This window comes from Ciona robusta, chromosome 4, assembly GCF_009617815.1.
Source record: "Ciona robusta chromosome 4, ASM961781v2".
NCBI lineage: Eukaryota > Metazoa > Chordata > Ascidiacea > Phlebobranchia > Cionidae > Ciona > Ciona robusta.
The window spans coordinates 2,776,534-2,792,712 of NC_143238.1; the positions used below are offsets into that span (position 1 = coordinate 2,776,534).

Here is a 16,179-nt window from a genome sequence, read left to right on the forward strand (position 1 = left end):
AAAATGTGATTTCTATGGTGCGTGGTTGTGTTTGGCGAAATGACTGCTTTTTTTATACGTGTAAGTTTTTTAATTCTGTACGTGTTGACAAAAAGCTACAAGAACTTGTTTTTAAATTGCGTTATTTGCAGGTTTAATTAAGAATGCTCGTACACAGATAGAGTTGAAAATGCAGTGTTTACTATTTATTGTCTTATTTGCTCTTGGTGTACACACTACTTATGGCGTGGAGCTTACTTACGAACTCGAAGACAATTCGAAACAATGTTTCTTTCAGGACATAACCAAAGACACTAGAGCAACGATGGAGTACCAGGTACTGGTGTTAAAATGTATAACTGTTTAATATGAAATAAAACTTTTAAATTGAAAATTCGTTTACCAGTAAGCATGCATGTCATGTGATACTACATTACTACAGTGTTTTAATTACCAAATTGGGAAAATTGGGTTATCCTGATCTTTTTCATAGAATTTAACAATTTGGTAAAAAATACACTATCATGTCGTTTGTAATCAAAACTACTGTGTTAAACCTGGTTAAAGTAGCGAAATAAAGGGAAAAAATCGTTTGTCTAAAAAGTTAACTTTCCAATGCACTGTTTTGTCTGTGTTTGTGTAAAAATATTTAAGTCATTGACAGAATGTAAAAAAATACCTATATGACTAAAATGTCAGCCATACAATAAAAGGGAACATTTCTAAATAACCACCAACAAAGTTAAATATGTTTAAGCAAGCACAATGAGTATAAAACAAAAACACTCATGCTATGCCAACTAATATTTCCCCACGCATGAGAATAAATAAATAAATTACATTCATGTCAAATTTTGATTTTTTTTTGTGTTGGCAGGTTATAAGTGGTGGGAGGTACGATGTGGATTGCACCATTGAAGACCCTGATGGTTTGAAGTTATATTCAGAGAAACGAAAACAATACGATTCTTACGCGTGGGATGCACAGAAGACTGGCGCATACCAGGTATACTGCGAAAATGGTATTATGGTGTTATAACACCTATAAAATTGTGCAGGTTTTGTCTCAAATCACTTTTAAAAATTTGACGTTGCTTTCTTTAACCTTTATTAATGAGTGTAAAAATCTGTAAAAATGTGTTTTTTTTTTGGCAAAAAAGTGACTTTTTCGGACAAAAAAATTGTGCAAAATGTTAAATAATTTCTTTCATTCATTGTATATTGGTATCTTTTAACCTGCCATACAATAAATTCAGTACATAGAATTTATACCTTCTAATTCTACCTAAAATGTACTTGATGGTCAGGCATAAAACTCAATTGTTTTCAGATTTGCTTCAGCAACGAGTTTTCAACCATCACCCACAAAGTAATTTACTTTTCCATGATAGTTGGTGATGAGAAACCACTTGTTGATACCATGGACAGAGCAACTGCATTAAACCAGGTATTATACTGCTTAATATTACTCAAAACTATTTTACCTGCATTAAGGTATGTCTGAAAAGTCTGAAAACTACACACTGCAATTCATTTAATTTTAAAAAGGAGAAGGAAGTTACAAAATTTCAAAATGTTTGGTGTTTTATTGCAATCAAAATAAAGTCTGTTTTTCTGTATAAATTTTACTATTAGAAGACTAAATATAAAATGCAGTTTACTTGAGACATCATACACTAGTATAGAAATATGGCTGTAGAAACAACCAATTCTGGATTTCTTTTATACATTCCGCATTTCTGCTATGTAACTCAGATTCATATAAATGCCAAAATTGGTTAATATTAAAAAATAACCTTAAGCACTTGTTTAAATTACTGGGGCTCAAAATTTGTTCATATTTTTTTTTCTAAAACTGTTACAGTGTAAAAAAACTTTACTGAAAAAACTATATTTAGATGGAGACATCGTGTGTTACAATACACGAAGGGATGAAGAACGTAATTGCCTCGCAAACTCATTTCCGATTACGTGAATCTCTTGGTCGAGTATTCGCCGAAGGAATTAACACAAGGGTGCAGGTAGGAGCTTTTATTTATCACATTTGCAAGTATTTTACCAACCTTATAGTATGGGTGGCTTCATACAATATGTATGTGTCTGTTCATTAAACATTGTGCAATTTTGGATGATTTTTTGTGTGACTGTTATAATGAATGACCCATGAATTAGTGACCACAAGGTCTGAATAGCTGTCTTCTCAAAAAGACATATACTTTAGGTTTAAGTATATAGCTATTGGCAGTATTATCAAACTTTGAATCTGAAATGTTTCAATAATGTGTTATGTGTTCTATATGCTGACCCAATGCTGTGAGCCATTCTTAAGTATTATCATTTTTTAGCGAATGCCTGAGAAAAAACCCAAACACTTATGTTTAAAAATATATACAGTAGGGCCTGGGGAGATGGGACACTGTTTAACCGTCTTTTCTCATCCCATTTAGTAGTAAACAAAATAAATTCAAAGAATTATAAAACTATATTCTCAGGACTCTCATTGACCGTTGTTAATTGTTTAAAACACGCTTAGGACATTTGGATATTATGTGCTAAAGCTATCCCACCTTCTCCTACCCTACTGTATATAATACCCTTACCCTAACCCTATCATATTTGTTTTTATTAAACATACTTTTGTTTAACCTTGTCAGATTTGGTCTGCAATTCAAGTCACCATCATGATCATTGTAATGGTTGGCCAAGTATTTGTGTTAAGAGGACTCTTTAATACCAAGAAACCATTCACAAGAACAGACACATAGCATTGCCCTGCACACTAATAAAGCTAGATATAAATTGTAGCAACACATAATGGTGAAGCATCACAAGTGTTAGACCATAAACTATTTTAAATTTTCCACACATCTCAATTCTGTTTATTTTTATTGCAAATTCCCTGTAAAATCTTGAAAACGTAACTAGAAATGTGTTTTACTTTATTCCCGGTTGTTTATTCTATTTATTTCCACTTTTGTTGTGCCTATTATAGTCGTAGCTAGGGGTGTTATGAAATATAGGTACCCTGTTAATCACACTTTACTGAAAAGTTTTATTGCCACCATATATTACCCAGAGTTAGTTTGACAAAAGATTTTGTGTCTCTAACATTCACAAGCACTTTGGCACCTACCGACAAAGTTTTTAACATTTTTTTGTGGAGAATCATGAAGCAAGTTGAATGTTGAAAAGGTTGCAATTTTATGTTGTAATAAAAGTGAGTCCTGTGTTATCTAGACGCTTACAATCATATTTTTTACAAAAAAATTCTTAAACTTTTTCGGTTTTGAAAAGTATTTCAGTTTTGAAAGGGGATTTTCTGTTCTGAAAAGTAAGTAAAATGTTTGTGTTTGTTCATTAAATACTAAACAGATGGTCGTTTCATATTTGTTTATGCTAAAACTAGCTCTAAGTACGAAGTGTTGTTGTAAAACTAACAGTGAGTTACGACAATGCAGGCTAGAAAAAAGTCCATATAGTTGCACACGAGTACAGGACGTAGTCGTTTTACAGCCTATAGTATTTCAAGGGAACGTAATTAAAAGCACACACGCAGTTAAAGGGAAATAGTTCTATTAAACATTTAAACCGAAAGAAACGTACTACTAGTTCGCAGTATTAACAAACAGAGACTAGTGTAACAATAATAAATCAAACTATCAAGACATTATTTGAACTCCGCGCATTTTTTTCATTCTTCTCTTTTTGGTATTTTAGCGTCCACGCATTGAACCACAGTAAACACACAGCGGCACGTCAATCTATTGCGTACTAAGAAAGCTAAAGGAACTGAAACATAAGACGTAGGTTCTGTTTGAACTATCTGGCCGCTAGAATGACGTCATTTCACTTTAGGCCTGTGGGACTACGTTAGAATGTTAGTACCGCATCATGTGTAAATAGCCCTGGAATTACTTGTCTCGTATTAATGTGTAACTAAGATTGGATAAGACTTTCTTTACGTTTTACAGGGCGTAACCTGATGTAGATAACTAAACAGCTTAATCAGACATCAAGCATTTTGCCTGGAATAATAGATTAACATTAGTTAGCAGAAAAATGGAAAGCAAGCTTAAGTACGTGATATCTAAAGAAGGCATTATCAAGTTTCTTGTTCTTCTATTTGGTTGCACCACTTTCGCACTAATAGCGGATAGTAACAGTTATAGCTATCCTAGTGCAAAGACATGGGCGTTTGCAGCGTACATTATATCATGGAGTATTTCTCTGCTGTTCTATTTCTTTCATGCCACCGGTAAGATTTTCATTTTGGTTTCGTTTATAAATAATTCAAACACGTTTAAACGTTAGCTGTACGGTATTGGCGTAGCGCTTATACAAAGTTCCTAATATCAAAACTTATTCTGTTTCCACAAGTTGAGGACGGGACACCTTTAGCACATAATGTCCAAATGTTCTGATTGTGTTCTAAACAATTAACAACAGTCTATACTTATAGGATCCGTGTGAATACGGTTTCCTAACTTGAAACGGACATCCTAACTTGAAACTTAATATACACAGGCTTGGCTCGCCAAATGAACTGCGGGGGTTCATGTACGTATGACGGATTTGATTTCTTGTGGTCATGGTTATCAACTATTCATGTTCTTGGCGCCTCAATCGCATTTTCTATTTACGTCACCGGCAGCTCTGGCTCGTAAGCAATTTTGCTTAAAATTTATATTTTTTGCTTATCTGATGGTATTTGGTGAGGTAAAATGGGACATGACTTTATTCTTTTTTTGTCCCATTCAGTAGTAAACTAAGAATCCTTAGGTGCTAACAGTATCCTTACCCCACAGTACTATTTATTGCGTCAAACCCTGCCCAATATACGGCAGACGAAACGTTGAAAACAAAAACAACATCATATACCACATAAACGAAAATTAAATATTATTATATATTATGCTCGCCAGAAAGACATTAATCTTTGTATTTACCTTTCAATTCATACTCAGTGCTTACTACGCGAAACAAGCTTCAGCTGCTGCCATTGGTTTCATGACGTTTGCACTGTACGCTGTCGAGTCGTTCGTCCTACGTTCTTATGCCCCTGCTAATGCCGGTAAGTTACGTAATGAGTATTTTGGTTGACAAACAACTTCCAATTCGGTCTTTGATGTAGAGTGGGATAAGATGGGAAACCGTTAACACCTATATCCCATTTTTCTTGGTTTTTTTAACAATTAACAGCTCTTTTTTATAATTGCGGGAATACGGTAAATAACAGTGTAAATGTTCTTTGTTTACTTTAAAATAGGAACGAGAAAAAAGATTTAAAACATAACCCAACTTAGTCCAGCTTACTATAAGGGTGGTGAAAAATGGGACACATTTTTATTCTATTTTTTTTTGGTAGAAAACAAAGAACAATCAACGAATTATAGAACCGTATCCTCGCGGCTCCCAAATACTATAGGATATTTCGATATTGTATGCTAAAGGCGTCCCGTCTCCCCCAACCTGCTGTACGCCACTGAACTAATTGATAAATCCATTAAACACAGGTTACATTGCAACTTGGAGAGGCTGGCTGAAGACTGCTATATTAGTAGGCGGTGCTGCTTCATTTAGTTTGCTGGTCGACTCTGGTTACTCATGGTGTCGTACATCGTACGTTAGTGCTATTTCAATTCGTTTGATTTGGTGTAACTAATTCTACATCATAGGTGCGAGATTGGATTGACGTATGCGCTCTCGGCTTACTGCATAGCATGGGGAATCAGCGTGTTTGTATTCCTAGGACGAATGTTTCTTCCGGCGTCAAAGTATGTCGATTTTTCATTTTTTGGCGGTTGTTCGGTCTAGCTTAACGACCTATAACTTATACTTTAATCACAGATCGTCAGCAAAACCGTTTACGGTGTTCCAGTTTGTGTGGTCAGTCATTAGTTGCCTGCTATTCTTATCAGCTTCCTCTTGCTTTGCTGCGTACATGAAGTGTTCGAATTTTGATTATAATTACTGCCGAGAAAGATTGGCAGGAGTTGTGGTCGGTTTCGTCACTGCAATACTCTATATTGTGGACGCTGTGGTTCATAGACCCCAAAGATAAAGTTGTAACATTCAGTATAATGTTATGTACGTATAACACAACTCTGCTGGCCATCATGGACATTTTTCTAGAGGCCATAGACGTACTCTGCTGGTTCTGGACATTTTATTGATATTTTATTGTTGATGTTTGACATATGTCACCGAATAAACGTTCCCGCATGATCTTGTGTGTAACGCTTGCTCCACATGTAAAGTGATCATATTTTGTTGTAGATGTAGAAATTTGTTGCTTACAGGACAGAACTCTGGAGCATAGAAATATATATAAACGCTTGAGGAGGGATAGCTTTACCCGTCTACGAAGTGAAAACGATTTTGGCTCTATTGTAAACTGAATTGCATGACGGCACTTTCTGCTTGAGTTTTGCTTCTTGATGTTTTAAAAACATGTAAATACACGCACACACACTAGACAACGATTACTTATACCTCCTTCACAACTTTATAGTCTTTGTATAAAGTTGTGAAGGATAACTATAAATGCTAAATTGTCACATAAAGTGGACGTAACATGAAAAAATACTGACGAAACATTGCCAAAGCGTGGGCAAAAAGTGGCCAATGCATGGACAAAACGTTGGCAAATAATGAAAAAAAGATTCCAAGTAACGTTGTAAATTGATAAAAATATTGTGGATGTCTCTTCTACCGTTTTCCTCTAAACGAAATAAATATTTTACAAAAAAAACTGCAAAACATGATTGAATCTCAAAATGTATATACAGGCCGGAGTATTAAGAAGTTCGGGAATTGGGTGCTAACAATGTTTCATTTTACCCCACACTAATATATACAACCTAGCGCGTATATTTACATAGCCCGTCAAATATTATAGAGAACTTTCTGCAACTTCTATTCAGGGCTAATGACGTGTTATACTAAAGTTGAATAAAAGTGACTTGTTCTGTACAAGCAGTAATTCAGTTGGTCGTTATGGAGAGAAAACAATAGTCGATTATAATACCTGGTGATAAAAGTAGTCGCGACGGGCAACTCGAACGACTTTTACGCTCCGTTGCTTTAAAAAAAGATAATTTACTAAGGGATAATACTTTATATACTAAGGTATGCTATTCGTATTGAATCAGTCATATTATGCGACTCTGTGTGTAAAGATATCACAGCCTAAATTTTCTCTTGCTGCTGACCTGTTAATAAACTTTAAAATACAGACAAGTTAGTGTGTAAGAGAGATATGTCTTTAACTATGAATAACGTTGAAGAAGCAGCCAACAACGCAGCTATGAGGTTGGCCCACTTAATTGGAGGTTCGAAAAGTTTACAAGAGGAAAGCGGTAAAAGAGATTCAGCTGACGATTTCCAGTCAGCAATGCCAACAGATATGAGTGTTCCTGCTCAAGATGGAGAATCGGACCTAATGAAAAGAGATGTGGAAAGAGTGGAAGGAAAGAGCAAACTTTCGAGTCAGGAATCAATGAAAAGTAGTATGAACAGTAAAAGCACAGGTATTTCGTTTTTTTTTTCGTGTTTTTTTTTTCGTTTTTTTTTTAGAAAAAAATGTTTAGCACGTACGTTTCCGCGTATTATTTAATAAGTTTTGTGGTTTTTTAACATTAAGCGTACAAATGTTGTTTTACCGTAACTTTCCGTAATTTCGCATTTGTATAGTAGGGTGGGGAGGATGGGACAGAACCATTTGGTTGTAAACGAAAAATATTTACAGAATGATATAACCGGAACCCCGCGACTCTAAAATGGCGTTGATAATTTTTCAAAACACGATCAGCAACATAAGTACTATACACTAAGCGGACAGCCAAAGTATAAAGGTTATCTAATTCTAACATTACCGACTTTTTTATGAAGATCGACCTACCACGTCTATCCGCAAACAGACAACGAGCAAAAGTGACGAGTCGTCTTCAGCAGCGGGAAACGCTCTGCTCTTCAGTATGGATAACATCGTTCGCCAAATTCGTGATGATATTATAACAAGGTGCACGAAGATAAGAGAGCGAATGGGAGCTATGAGATTTGAGGATAAATTAGGTTTGTACCAACGTGGAGTTATATAACTTTAGCAAACCATTTATAGAAATGCTATAAGCCAATGCCACGATACATATAGTAGGGGCGAGGTAAGATGGAACATGTTTTTATTCTGTTTTTGTTTACAATTGCTACTGCTAGTAAATAAAGAATATTGAAGAGTTTTATAACCGTATAGCCCCGCGACTATAAAAATGTCTTTTTGGTTGTTCAAAACAAGATCAGGTAATATGGGATTTAGTTGATAACGGCATATTTTATCTACAGTGCGTAATCGTAAAGTTGACACATGCATATGAATACAATCATAAACCAAGTCCGATGGTGCACGTTTTACAGCCATTTTTCGAGTTTTACGGTGTGTAATCAAAAATCACACTTTACAGGCATGGTCACACAACTCTTACTGTAGTACTAGAAAAACCTTATTGTAAAATAGCTCTTACCATGCACTGTTATTATACAGAGGCAGGAATAGTCCCAGAGGAATACAGAGATGATCTCGAGAAGAGGCTTGCCGATCTGATGATAGTTGGCGAAAGAAGTGGATTGAGCAGACATAAACTTTGTGTGTACGAGCTGGAGTGTCATTTTCATATCAAAATTGCTATGGTACACTTGGAAGGCCCGACGGATTCTTTAGGTAACTGTTGAATGAATGTATGAATGAATGAATAAAATTTACTTTGTTATTTTACGATAACAAAAAAATGGAAACTACAACAGCAAAATTACGAGTAACAAGGGTGAAACAACAACACGCTTATGGATAAAACAGAAAAAAGAAATAACGTTATGGCTAAAGGACGTGACCTTTACACCTTATAAACATTACAATGTAGTATTGAACCATAGATATACTGTATACCAGTGCTCTTCAACCTTTTATGGGTTGGTGAACCCCTAAAGTTGTTGCGTCGAACTCATGCACCCCTGATTGCTTTAACGTAAAACTAATGACGTTTCACAATTCCCAGTGATGCAAGATATAGAATTCATATAAAAAATGTAGGAAAGTGGCTAAATTGGTTAAAAAGTTTAAAACTAAAAAATATTGCCGAAAATTGTTGAAGTTTTTGATGCACCCTTCTATACCCTTTTGCACTGGTGCAACCCTGGACTATTTTGACTGCTGTATAGGCTACTATGATTGAACGCATAATAAAACGGTTGCTAAAAGTTCCTTATGATTTGCAGATAAAGCAATTCAGTTGTACAGAATGGGCCAATATTCCGAAGCTCTGCCCATGCTGGAGCAACAGCTTGAAAAAACGAACTGCTACCTACATGAACTTATTGCTGGTTCGATGTTCAATCTTGGAAGAATTGACGAAGCTGGGTTCCACTATCAGCAATCTATCAAGAACACCAAGTCCAGAAACTTTTCAGAGAGAACGATTCGAACCGACAAGCAGCAGTCTAATGTTCTGGCGGCCGCTAGAAATGCGAAGGCAAAGGCAGGAGAGAGTTTAAAGAACAAACAGTATGAACATTCGCAGACGTTTTATGAGATGTCAAACGACCTTTACTCTGCGATTGAGAACCGAAGGGAGGCCGTTGAAGGAATGCTTCTATGTATCGGTGGAATGAACGACGTGATTCAGGCGCTGGCAAAAGTTAGACCTGGAGATGGTGGTGCACTGGAAGCAAAAACGGCATTGCAGGTCATACTCAAAATGCAGGATAAGCTCTCGGACGTCGTTGTTCGCTCTGGTCTCGATCCAGGATTTCAGTACCAATGTCTCGGTATTTGTTTAAGTATTGTAGCGAGCGGGTTTGAGGCTACGGGGAGGTACACTGCCGCTATTAGTCGCTACAGAGACTCGCAAGATGCCTACTCCAAACTGACTGATGACAAGCAGCGAGTTCTGCGCATGCGCGAGTGTGTAATGAAGGCACGTCATGTTATTCGTGCTTTGATCAAAACACTAGGCAGGGCAAACTCAGAAGGGGAGTTGACAACACCGGTAAGAAAACTAAGAATAGATCTATCACACAAACAATTCAATCAATTTTCCATGACATGATGTCGAACATGAAAAGCCGGTTCCATCCATTCTGGTCACGATTTTCTACGTCATGCTCTTTCTAATTGTAATCACCTCAAACATAATGAAAAATAAGTTATCAAAACAAGTAATTTATCACACAAGACTAAGACCAGTGCATAGATCTGATTAAGCATATTCGCGTCGCAAAACAAATTGGAACGCAACCTCTATCCGTTAACGCCACTTTAGAATTTCAATCACTGGGCAATCGATAATACAATAATTAAATTCTCACGGTAATGAGCTATTCTCTTGGTGGTGGCAAGTAGCTTAACCCATGCTTGCGACATACTATACTAAAATTTAACCTCGACAGTTCTTATAAAATTAATGCCACAACACGAGTATCAAATACAATACACCGAATTTCATAAGTAATTTTACAATATTTAGGAAAATATGCTACATTAATAATTTCAACGAAAATCATCGGATTTTTATTAGTTTTCGCCTTATATAGGGTGGGGGAGAATTCGTAGGAATACGGTTTTATAATTCCTTGAATGTTCTCTGTTCACTACCAAATGGAACGAGAAAATAGATTAAAAAGGTGTCCCATCTTTCCCTACTTTACTCACTATTATGTTTTGTTTTTATTTTCAAAGGTAAAACAAGGAATGAACATTGTTCTCCAAATGCACGATAGTTTTATGGCGGCCAGCGACAGGGCAAAAGTGGAGCCGACCTTCCGTGCGGAAAACCAGGCCGAGTGTCTGAACAGCGTCGGGATCGGTCACTACGAGTTACGACAGTTCGATCAGGCGGAAACCTTGTTACAAAGAGGGGTCGATATTATGAAGGAAAAGTTTGGAGCCAACTGCAGGTTGAAACTTGAAAGATGTTTTAAAGTCGTGGGGTTACGGTTATATAATTCTGTAAATACTGTATACTACCAAATGGGAGGATAAAGGAAAACAATAACATGGTCTCTTACCCCAACCGATAATATATAGGGCTCCATAATAAATATGTTATTTGTAAACCCGTACAGTCGGTTGGGGAAATAAGGGACACCTTTAGCACATAATATCAAAATACCCTGATTTTGTTTTAAACAATTAACAACGGTCTACGGGAGTTGTAAATATAACCGATAAGGGTTTTCTTTGATATATTTTATTTACTACCAAATGAGACGAAAAAACTGATTGAAAATGTGTCCCGTCTTGCTCCGCTCTACTATAAACCTAATGAGTTTTATTGCAGGCACATTACGCTTGCGCAATTGCTGTACAATATGGGGCTACTGTACCAAGATATTGGTCAATTGGTAAAAGCAAGAAACTGTTACGAAGACGCTCGCGCACTTTATAACAGAATCGAAGATATGGCGTCACGTGACGAGGGAATGAAAAAGACACAAGAGGCCCTAGAAGACATCGAGTGAATAGTTTAAAGACCTGCGATCGAGCAACACAAAACAAACTTGTTTTCGCAAAATTTGGGCGAATTTTATAATTTTTTTCTGAAAAATGACTTTTTTCCCTCCAAAATAGGATGTATTTTATCGTTTTTTTTTGTGAATCATATTTGCGTCTTTTATAGTCTTGAATTACGTAGTTTGCCAGACATATTTTTAGTCATCGAAGACCTTTAAAACAAAGTGCGTAGAGCTTGCGTTGTTGTAACTTGTTTATTGGTGCGTTTTGCAATTGCGCGTAATAAACATACGCATTTAGGTGACATCATTTCAAACAAGGACGCGAAACAAGTTGTTGTGAGTTCTAATTCATCAACACGCCGCATGTAATGACACAACATAACCGTGTTTTGGTCACGTATTAAATGCCAGCATCTGCAATGTACATGTTGATACACATTCCCGTTTTACAGTCTAAATCTTGGGATTTGAAACAGAAGCAAGTTCGGTAAAACATTCTTTGTTGGCTGAGCGGCCTGAATTATTTAGTGTTGCTCTTACATGTTGTCGTGTATCTTTCTCGATGGGTTGATGCCATAAAGACAGCGCTGTCTTGAATAAAAGCTTCCCAAAGAAAAAATAAGTGCGACATTTTGGACACATTTTATATCGCCCATGCTTTATAGCTATAGCACAAATCGTGAAGAGAAAACTATTTTGCAAACACGATTGTTAGTATAGTAAGGGAGGGGGAAAATTGTAAACAATTTCATTTTATTTTCTCGACCCATTCGGTAATAAACAAAAAACATTTAAAGATTTATAAAGCCGTATTCTCACGACTCCAATAGACAGTTGTTTTTAATGTGGTTTTAGAGATTTAATGTGGATTTGGTTTCTGTTATAATGAACGTTCAATCAATATGCTATAAAATACATGTGTCTTTCCGCGTGAACAGATTAACATGGCTAGTGTTAATTTTGATTTTGATCGTTATTGTTATGATCATTGCATCAATAAGCTCTAAAAATAAATATTTCAAATACGTGATAACGATTTCACATGGCATTAAATTACCGCAAATCCTATGAACATCTGGGCTATATAAGACAAATATGGCTCAGAAAAAAGGAAGTATTACAGATGCATGAAATTAGATCTTATTGTCATAGACGAACATCGATTGAAGAAAAAATTCGCGAGCAAAAAAAAAGCATTTGAGAGAAAGGAGACCTTTTGTTTTCAGTAAGCGCGAAACAGGAGACAATTTTTATATATCTCTCTCTAATTCCCAACGGGCTGCTTTATGAGGCCACACAGAGTTTAATTTAGGGATCGGTGAACGAGCTGGCTCGGGCTTTAACATTTCTGATTGAAATGACCTTGAATGTTAAATTCGATTACCACGTATATCTGATTTTCGTTTGCGAAACCCTGCCAAATTGGAGGCAGATGAAACCAGTGTGTACGCAATGGGCTTGGACAACAGCAAGATTGAGTATCTATTAAATTAAAGCATAGCGAGACCACAGCATGAACTTCCGTTAGGCGGTTTAAATCTCGTCGTGTGGGAAATGTGTGTAAAGGCAAAATCGTTGTCAGTTGTTTTTAGCAAAATTTCTTTTTGCTTCTAGATGCGATGTGTTTCTCAAATCTCTAATTGCGCAGCGATTTTTACAACAAGATTGGGAGCAGTTATCTGAAATCGATGAGGACCGTGCACTTCGTTGATTATTATTCTAAAGAAAATCAATTGCATGTGAAAACGCACCCCACAGGAACTCATACATATTAGTAGGGTGGGGGTGGGACACCTTTTCATTCCATTTTCTCGTCCGATTTAGTAATAAACAAAGAACACTCAAAGAATTATAAAACCGTTTCCAATGATTTCCATAGACCGTTGTTAATTGTTTAAATTACGATCAGGATATTTGGATATTATGTTTTAAAAGTGTCCCGTCTTCCCCTGCCCTATCTATAGAGTACAGAATTTTATTTTCCCGTCCCAGTTGGTATTTAACACAAAATATTTAATCAATTACATAACTATATGTCCGTTTGATCACGACTCTAAAAGGCGTTGTTGACCGTTCAAAACACGATCATGAAACGAGATTTAGGTTAGATTTCCCCACAGTACTATATACGTTATAAATATAAAATCACTTTTAAAACATCTTCTATAAGCGGGCAACATTTGTCCATTCTCTATCATGTATTACACATTCCGGCGGTTACTGTTCAGCGAATAAGCCTAATTCTTACGGTAGAGTGGGGAAATAACGCATTATCAGAAACGTGACGTGAATGCATAAAAACAAAGGATGGCGGGACACATACGTCAATGTGGTTATACTGCATCGTAAAACAGGTTTAATGACAAAACAATGAAACAGATCGCAAGTGTAGTGTGTCTGATATGGAGCGGATTGGGTCTATTAAAAATGTGTGTATAGTACCAACTAAACTAATTAAAGATTTTTTGTGGACATTTACGGTTTCCAGAACACGTTACATATTGTGGCGTTGTTGTACACAATATATTTTAATATATAATCGTAAAGTCAGTGTACATGTCATAGAGTAGTGACACTAAAACTAGGATCCAAATTTGTTCTGAACTCGTATTTTTAATGCAATTTCCGACAGAAAAAAAGAATCACGTTAAAAAATTCCAATATGTTATGTAAGACCAGTAACATACACAACAAAACATGCGTCATATTTTTTAAAACAAGTTACCACAAAAACAAATCTTGTTTTGAAACGCAGGTTTTGTTCGTATATAATCAATACTACTCTCGTGGGGCGAACCATCTGCGACATATGTCCAATGCGCAGAATAACGCGCGCGCACCTGACGTCACATATCACTGTACATAAGCTAATTATCTACGTCACAATAGAACGTGTGGGACATCGCGCTCACTTTACACGTATGTTGTTTATTCTACTATTTATTCATGCATTCTGTGGGATTGATCACTATCGCTGTCTTTATTTATGAAACGTGATTTGAGTATATTGGCTAAAAAAGTAAATTATCGTTTTTCTTTATTATATAGTAGGGTGGAAAAAAACGGACACCTTTAGCACATAATTTCCCAACATCCTGATCGTGTTTTAAACAATTAACACCGGTCTGTGGAGTCGTGAGGATATTGTTTTTTGTTTTTTTAATGTTCTGAATTTTCTTTGTTTTATACCAAATAGGAAGAAAAAAATAAAGGTTCTTCCATCTTCCCAATTAACCCTACTCTACTGTAAAAAGTTTGTAAAAAAAAAATTCATTTAATACCAAATTCGTTTTTTGTTTTTGGATATCTTAAAATGCGCCTGCTTTTGGTATAATAAACATACAATATCACACACATTTAAATCGTCTTAAAGTAAATCTGGTTTAAAATAGTAAACTGCATATCACTGCCGCGTGCAAGAACCAATAAAGCCGGACACTATATGTCGATCGCATATATCTCAAGTATGGGAAAGTGCCGTGGGACCGTATGGGAAAAATTGTGCTCGTTGTGGAGTATGACCTGTATCATTTCCGTATTGCTCCGTCTACATAGTTAGGCTGTCTCCATCAAATTGGAAAATATCTCGAATTGGCGCACGCCATGGTGGAGAAGCTGGAATTGAGTTTCGAAACAAGTTTGTAAGTCAGCACATGTACGGAAAAGGGTGCTATGCATATAGTTACATACGGGGGGTTCCCATGTCAGATTTTCAATGGATTTTCAGCTGTGTCAGCAAATTAAACTGACAACACATTCAATAGCATCGCATGGAATTTCCCAAACTCTTTTTATTGGAAAGTATAATATGAATGAATTAGAGTAGGATTTAGATTAGAGATCATACGCTTGCGAGTAGTGCTAAGCGGCTTTGGTTGATCAAGGAATTGGCACGTTTGTATCAGCAATATCTGAGTAATTGTAATTGTGATATCTCAGACTGGCAAGGATCAACCCGCTATTCCGTATTTGGTGATAACTTGTGATAAATTGCGCAATTTTTGTGCTCCGAAGTATCGGAAACTGGGTATGTGGAAATCTCGCCTTGTTCGGTTCGCTTTTAGTAAAGAGGTGTAAGCGTCTCAGAGAGTTGCTGGTATCGTTCACACGCACAACTGCGATTCCCCGTTGGAAAGTAGGCGAGCACTTGGCACCGACCGTTTGCGATGCGAGAAATGACACGGTTTCATATGAAAGTCCCGTGACAACTGCACGGAGCAGGCGCCGATAAGTCGACCGCTGCCTCCAATATTTCGAGTCACCGTGCCCCTTCCCCACGGGCCGGATGGCCAGCTGCTGCTACCATTGTATTCGATCGCCTTTTTGGCCGTTTTACCAGTAAATCTGTAACAGCAGCGGGGTCGTTATAGGAGTAGGCCCATGCAATCTATAGCAGAGTACCTTGAACGTAATTGCGCTCGCAAAACGTACATTCATTTAAAAATTCATGATTCCCAATTTCAGCGCCCTCTCTTGCGTTGGAGATATGTTTTGTGGTGTAATATTGTAAAAGCTTCTGTTTAAGCAGCACGGTACAAAATGAAACGTTGTATATACACCATGCTTGCATACAAATCAATTAAAACTTACTCCCGAGGAAGTACCTTATTTTGTCACGCAATACAGTGAACGGTAAAACAATATTTTCCTGACTCCTGTGGCCTTAGAGCGAGCCAAGTTATATTTAGTAGAAAA

At 36.6% G+C, this 16,179-nt stretch overlaps 3 protein-coding genes across 3 annotated transcripts; all 3 read left to right on the plus strand.

Moving 5' to 3' along the window:
* Positions 1-95: 95 nt before the first annotated feature.
* LOC149736604 (transmembrane emp24 domain-containing protein 7-like) lies at positions 96-3,211 on the plus strand. The gene is made up of 5 exons (XM_089877357.1): positions 96-316; positions 857-985; positions 1,310-1,426; positions 1,878-2,000; positions 2,634-3,211. The coding sequence occupies exons 1-5, from the start codon at positions 170-172 to the stop codon at positions 2,742-2,744; spliced, it is 627 nt and encodes a 208-aa protein (XP_089733483.1). The 5' UTR covers positions 96-169; the 3' UTR covers positions 2,745-3,211.
* A 679-nt stretch (positions 3,212-3,890) lies between these two features.
* LOC149736605 (myeloid-associated differentiation marker-like protein 2) lies at positions 3,891-6,204 on the plus strand. Its single transcript, XM_089877343.1, has 6 exons — positions 3,891-4,234; positions 4,504-4,639; positions 4,944-5,050; positions 5,493-5,598; positions 5,655-5,753; positions 5,827-6,204. Exons 1-6 carry the CDS (start codon positions 4,039-4,041, stop codon positions 6,038-6,040), a joined length of 858 nt encoding a protein of 285 aa, XP_089733469.1. The 5' UTR covers positions 3,891-4,038; the 3' UTR covers positions 6,041-6,204.
* Positions 6,205-6,936: 732 nt separating this feature from the next.
* LOC149736606 (uncharacterized) lies at positions 6,937-11,786 on the plus strand. The gene is made up of 6 exons (XM_089877300.1): positions 6,937-7,508; positions 7,870-8,052; positions 8,519-8,695; positions 9,250-10,019; positions 10,709-10,926; positions 11,310-11,786. The coding sequence occupies exons 1-6, from the start codon at positions 7,238-7,240 to the stop codon at positions 11,488-11,490; spliced, it is 1,800 nt and encodes a 599-aa protein (XP_089733426.1). The 5' UTR covers positions 6,937-7,237; the 3' UTR covers positions 11,491-11,786.
* Positions 11,787-16,179: the final 4,393 nt, after the last annotated feature.

Excerpts from the sequence above, each read along its gene's own strand:
- LOC149736604 (XM_089877357.1), top strand. The coding sequence starts at position 170 with ATGCAGTGTTTACTATTTATTGTCTTATTTGCTCTTGGTGTACACACT. Across the intron at positions 1,427-1,877 it reads GAGCAACTGCATTAAACCAG|ATGGAGACATCGTGTGTTAC; the intron begins GTATTATACTGC and ends AACTATATTTAG. Across the intron at positions 2,001-2,633 it reads GAATTAACACAAGGGTGCAG|ATTTGGTCTGCAATTCAAGT; the intron begins GTAGGAGCTTTT and ends TAACCTTGTCAG.
- LOC149736606 (XM_089877300.1), top strand. The coding sequence starts at position 7,238 with ATGTCTTTAACTATGAATAACGTTGAAGAAGCAGCCAACAACGCAGCT. Across the intron at positions 7,509-7,869 it reads TATGAACAGTAAAAGCACAG|ATCGACCTACCACGTCTATC; the intron begins GTATTTCGTTTT and ends TTTTTTATGAAG. Across the intron at positions 10,020-10,708 it reads AAGGGGAGTTGACAACACCG|GTAAAACAAGGAATGAACAT; the intron begins GTAAGAAAACTA and ends TTATTTTCAAAG.
- LOC149736605 (XM_089877343.1), top strand. The coding sequence starts at position 4,039 with ATGGAAAGCAAGCTTAAGTACGTGATATCTAAAGAAGGCATTATCAAG. Across the intron at positions 5,051-5,492 it reads TTATGCCCCTGCTAATGCCG|GTTACATTGCAACTTGGAGA; the intron begins GTAAGTTACGTA and ends CATTAAACACAG. Across the intron at positions 5,599-5,654 it reads TACTCATGGTGTCGTACATC|GTGCGAGATTGGATTGACGT; the intron begins GTACGTTAGTGC and ends TCTACATCATAG.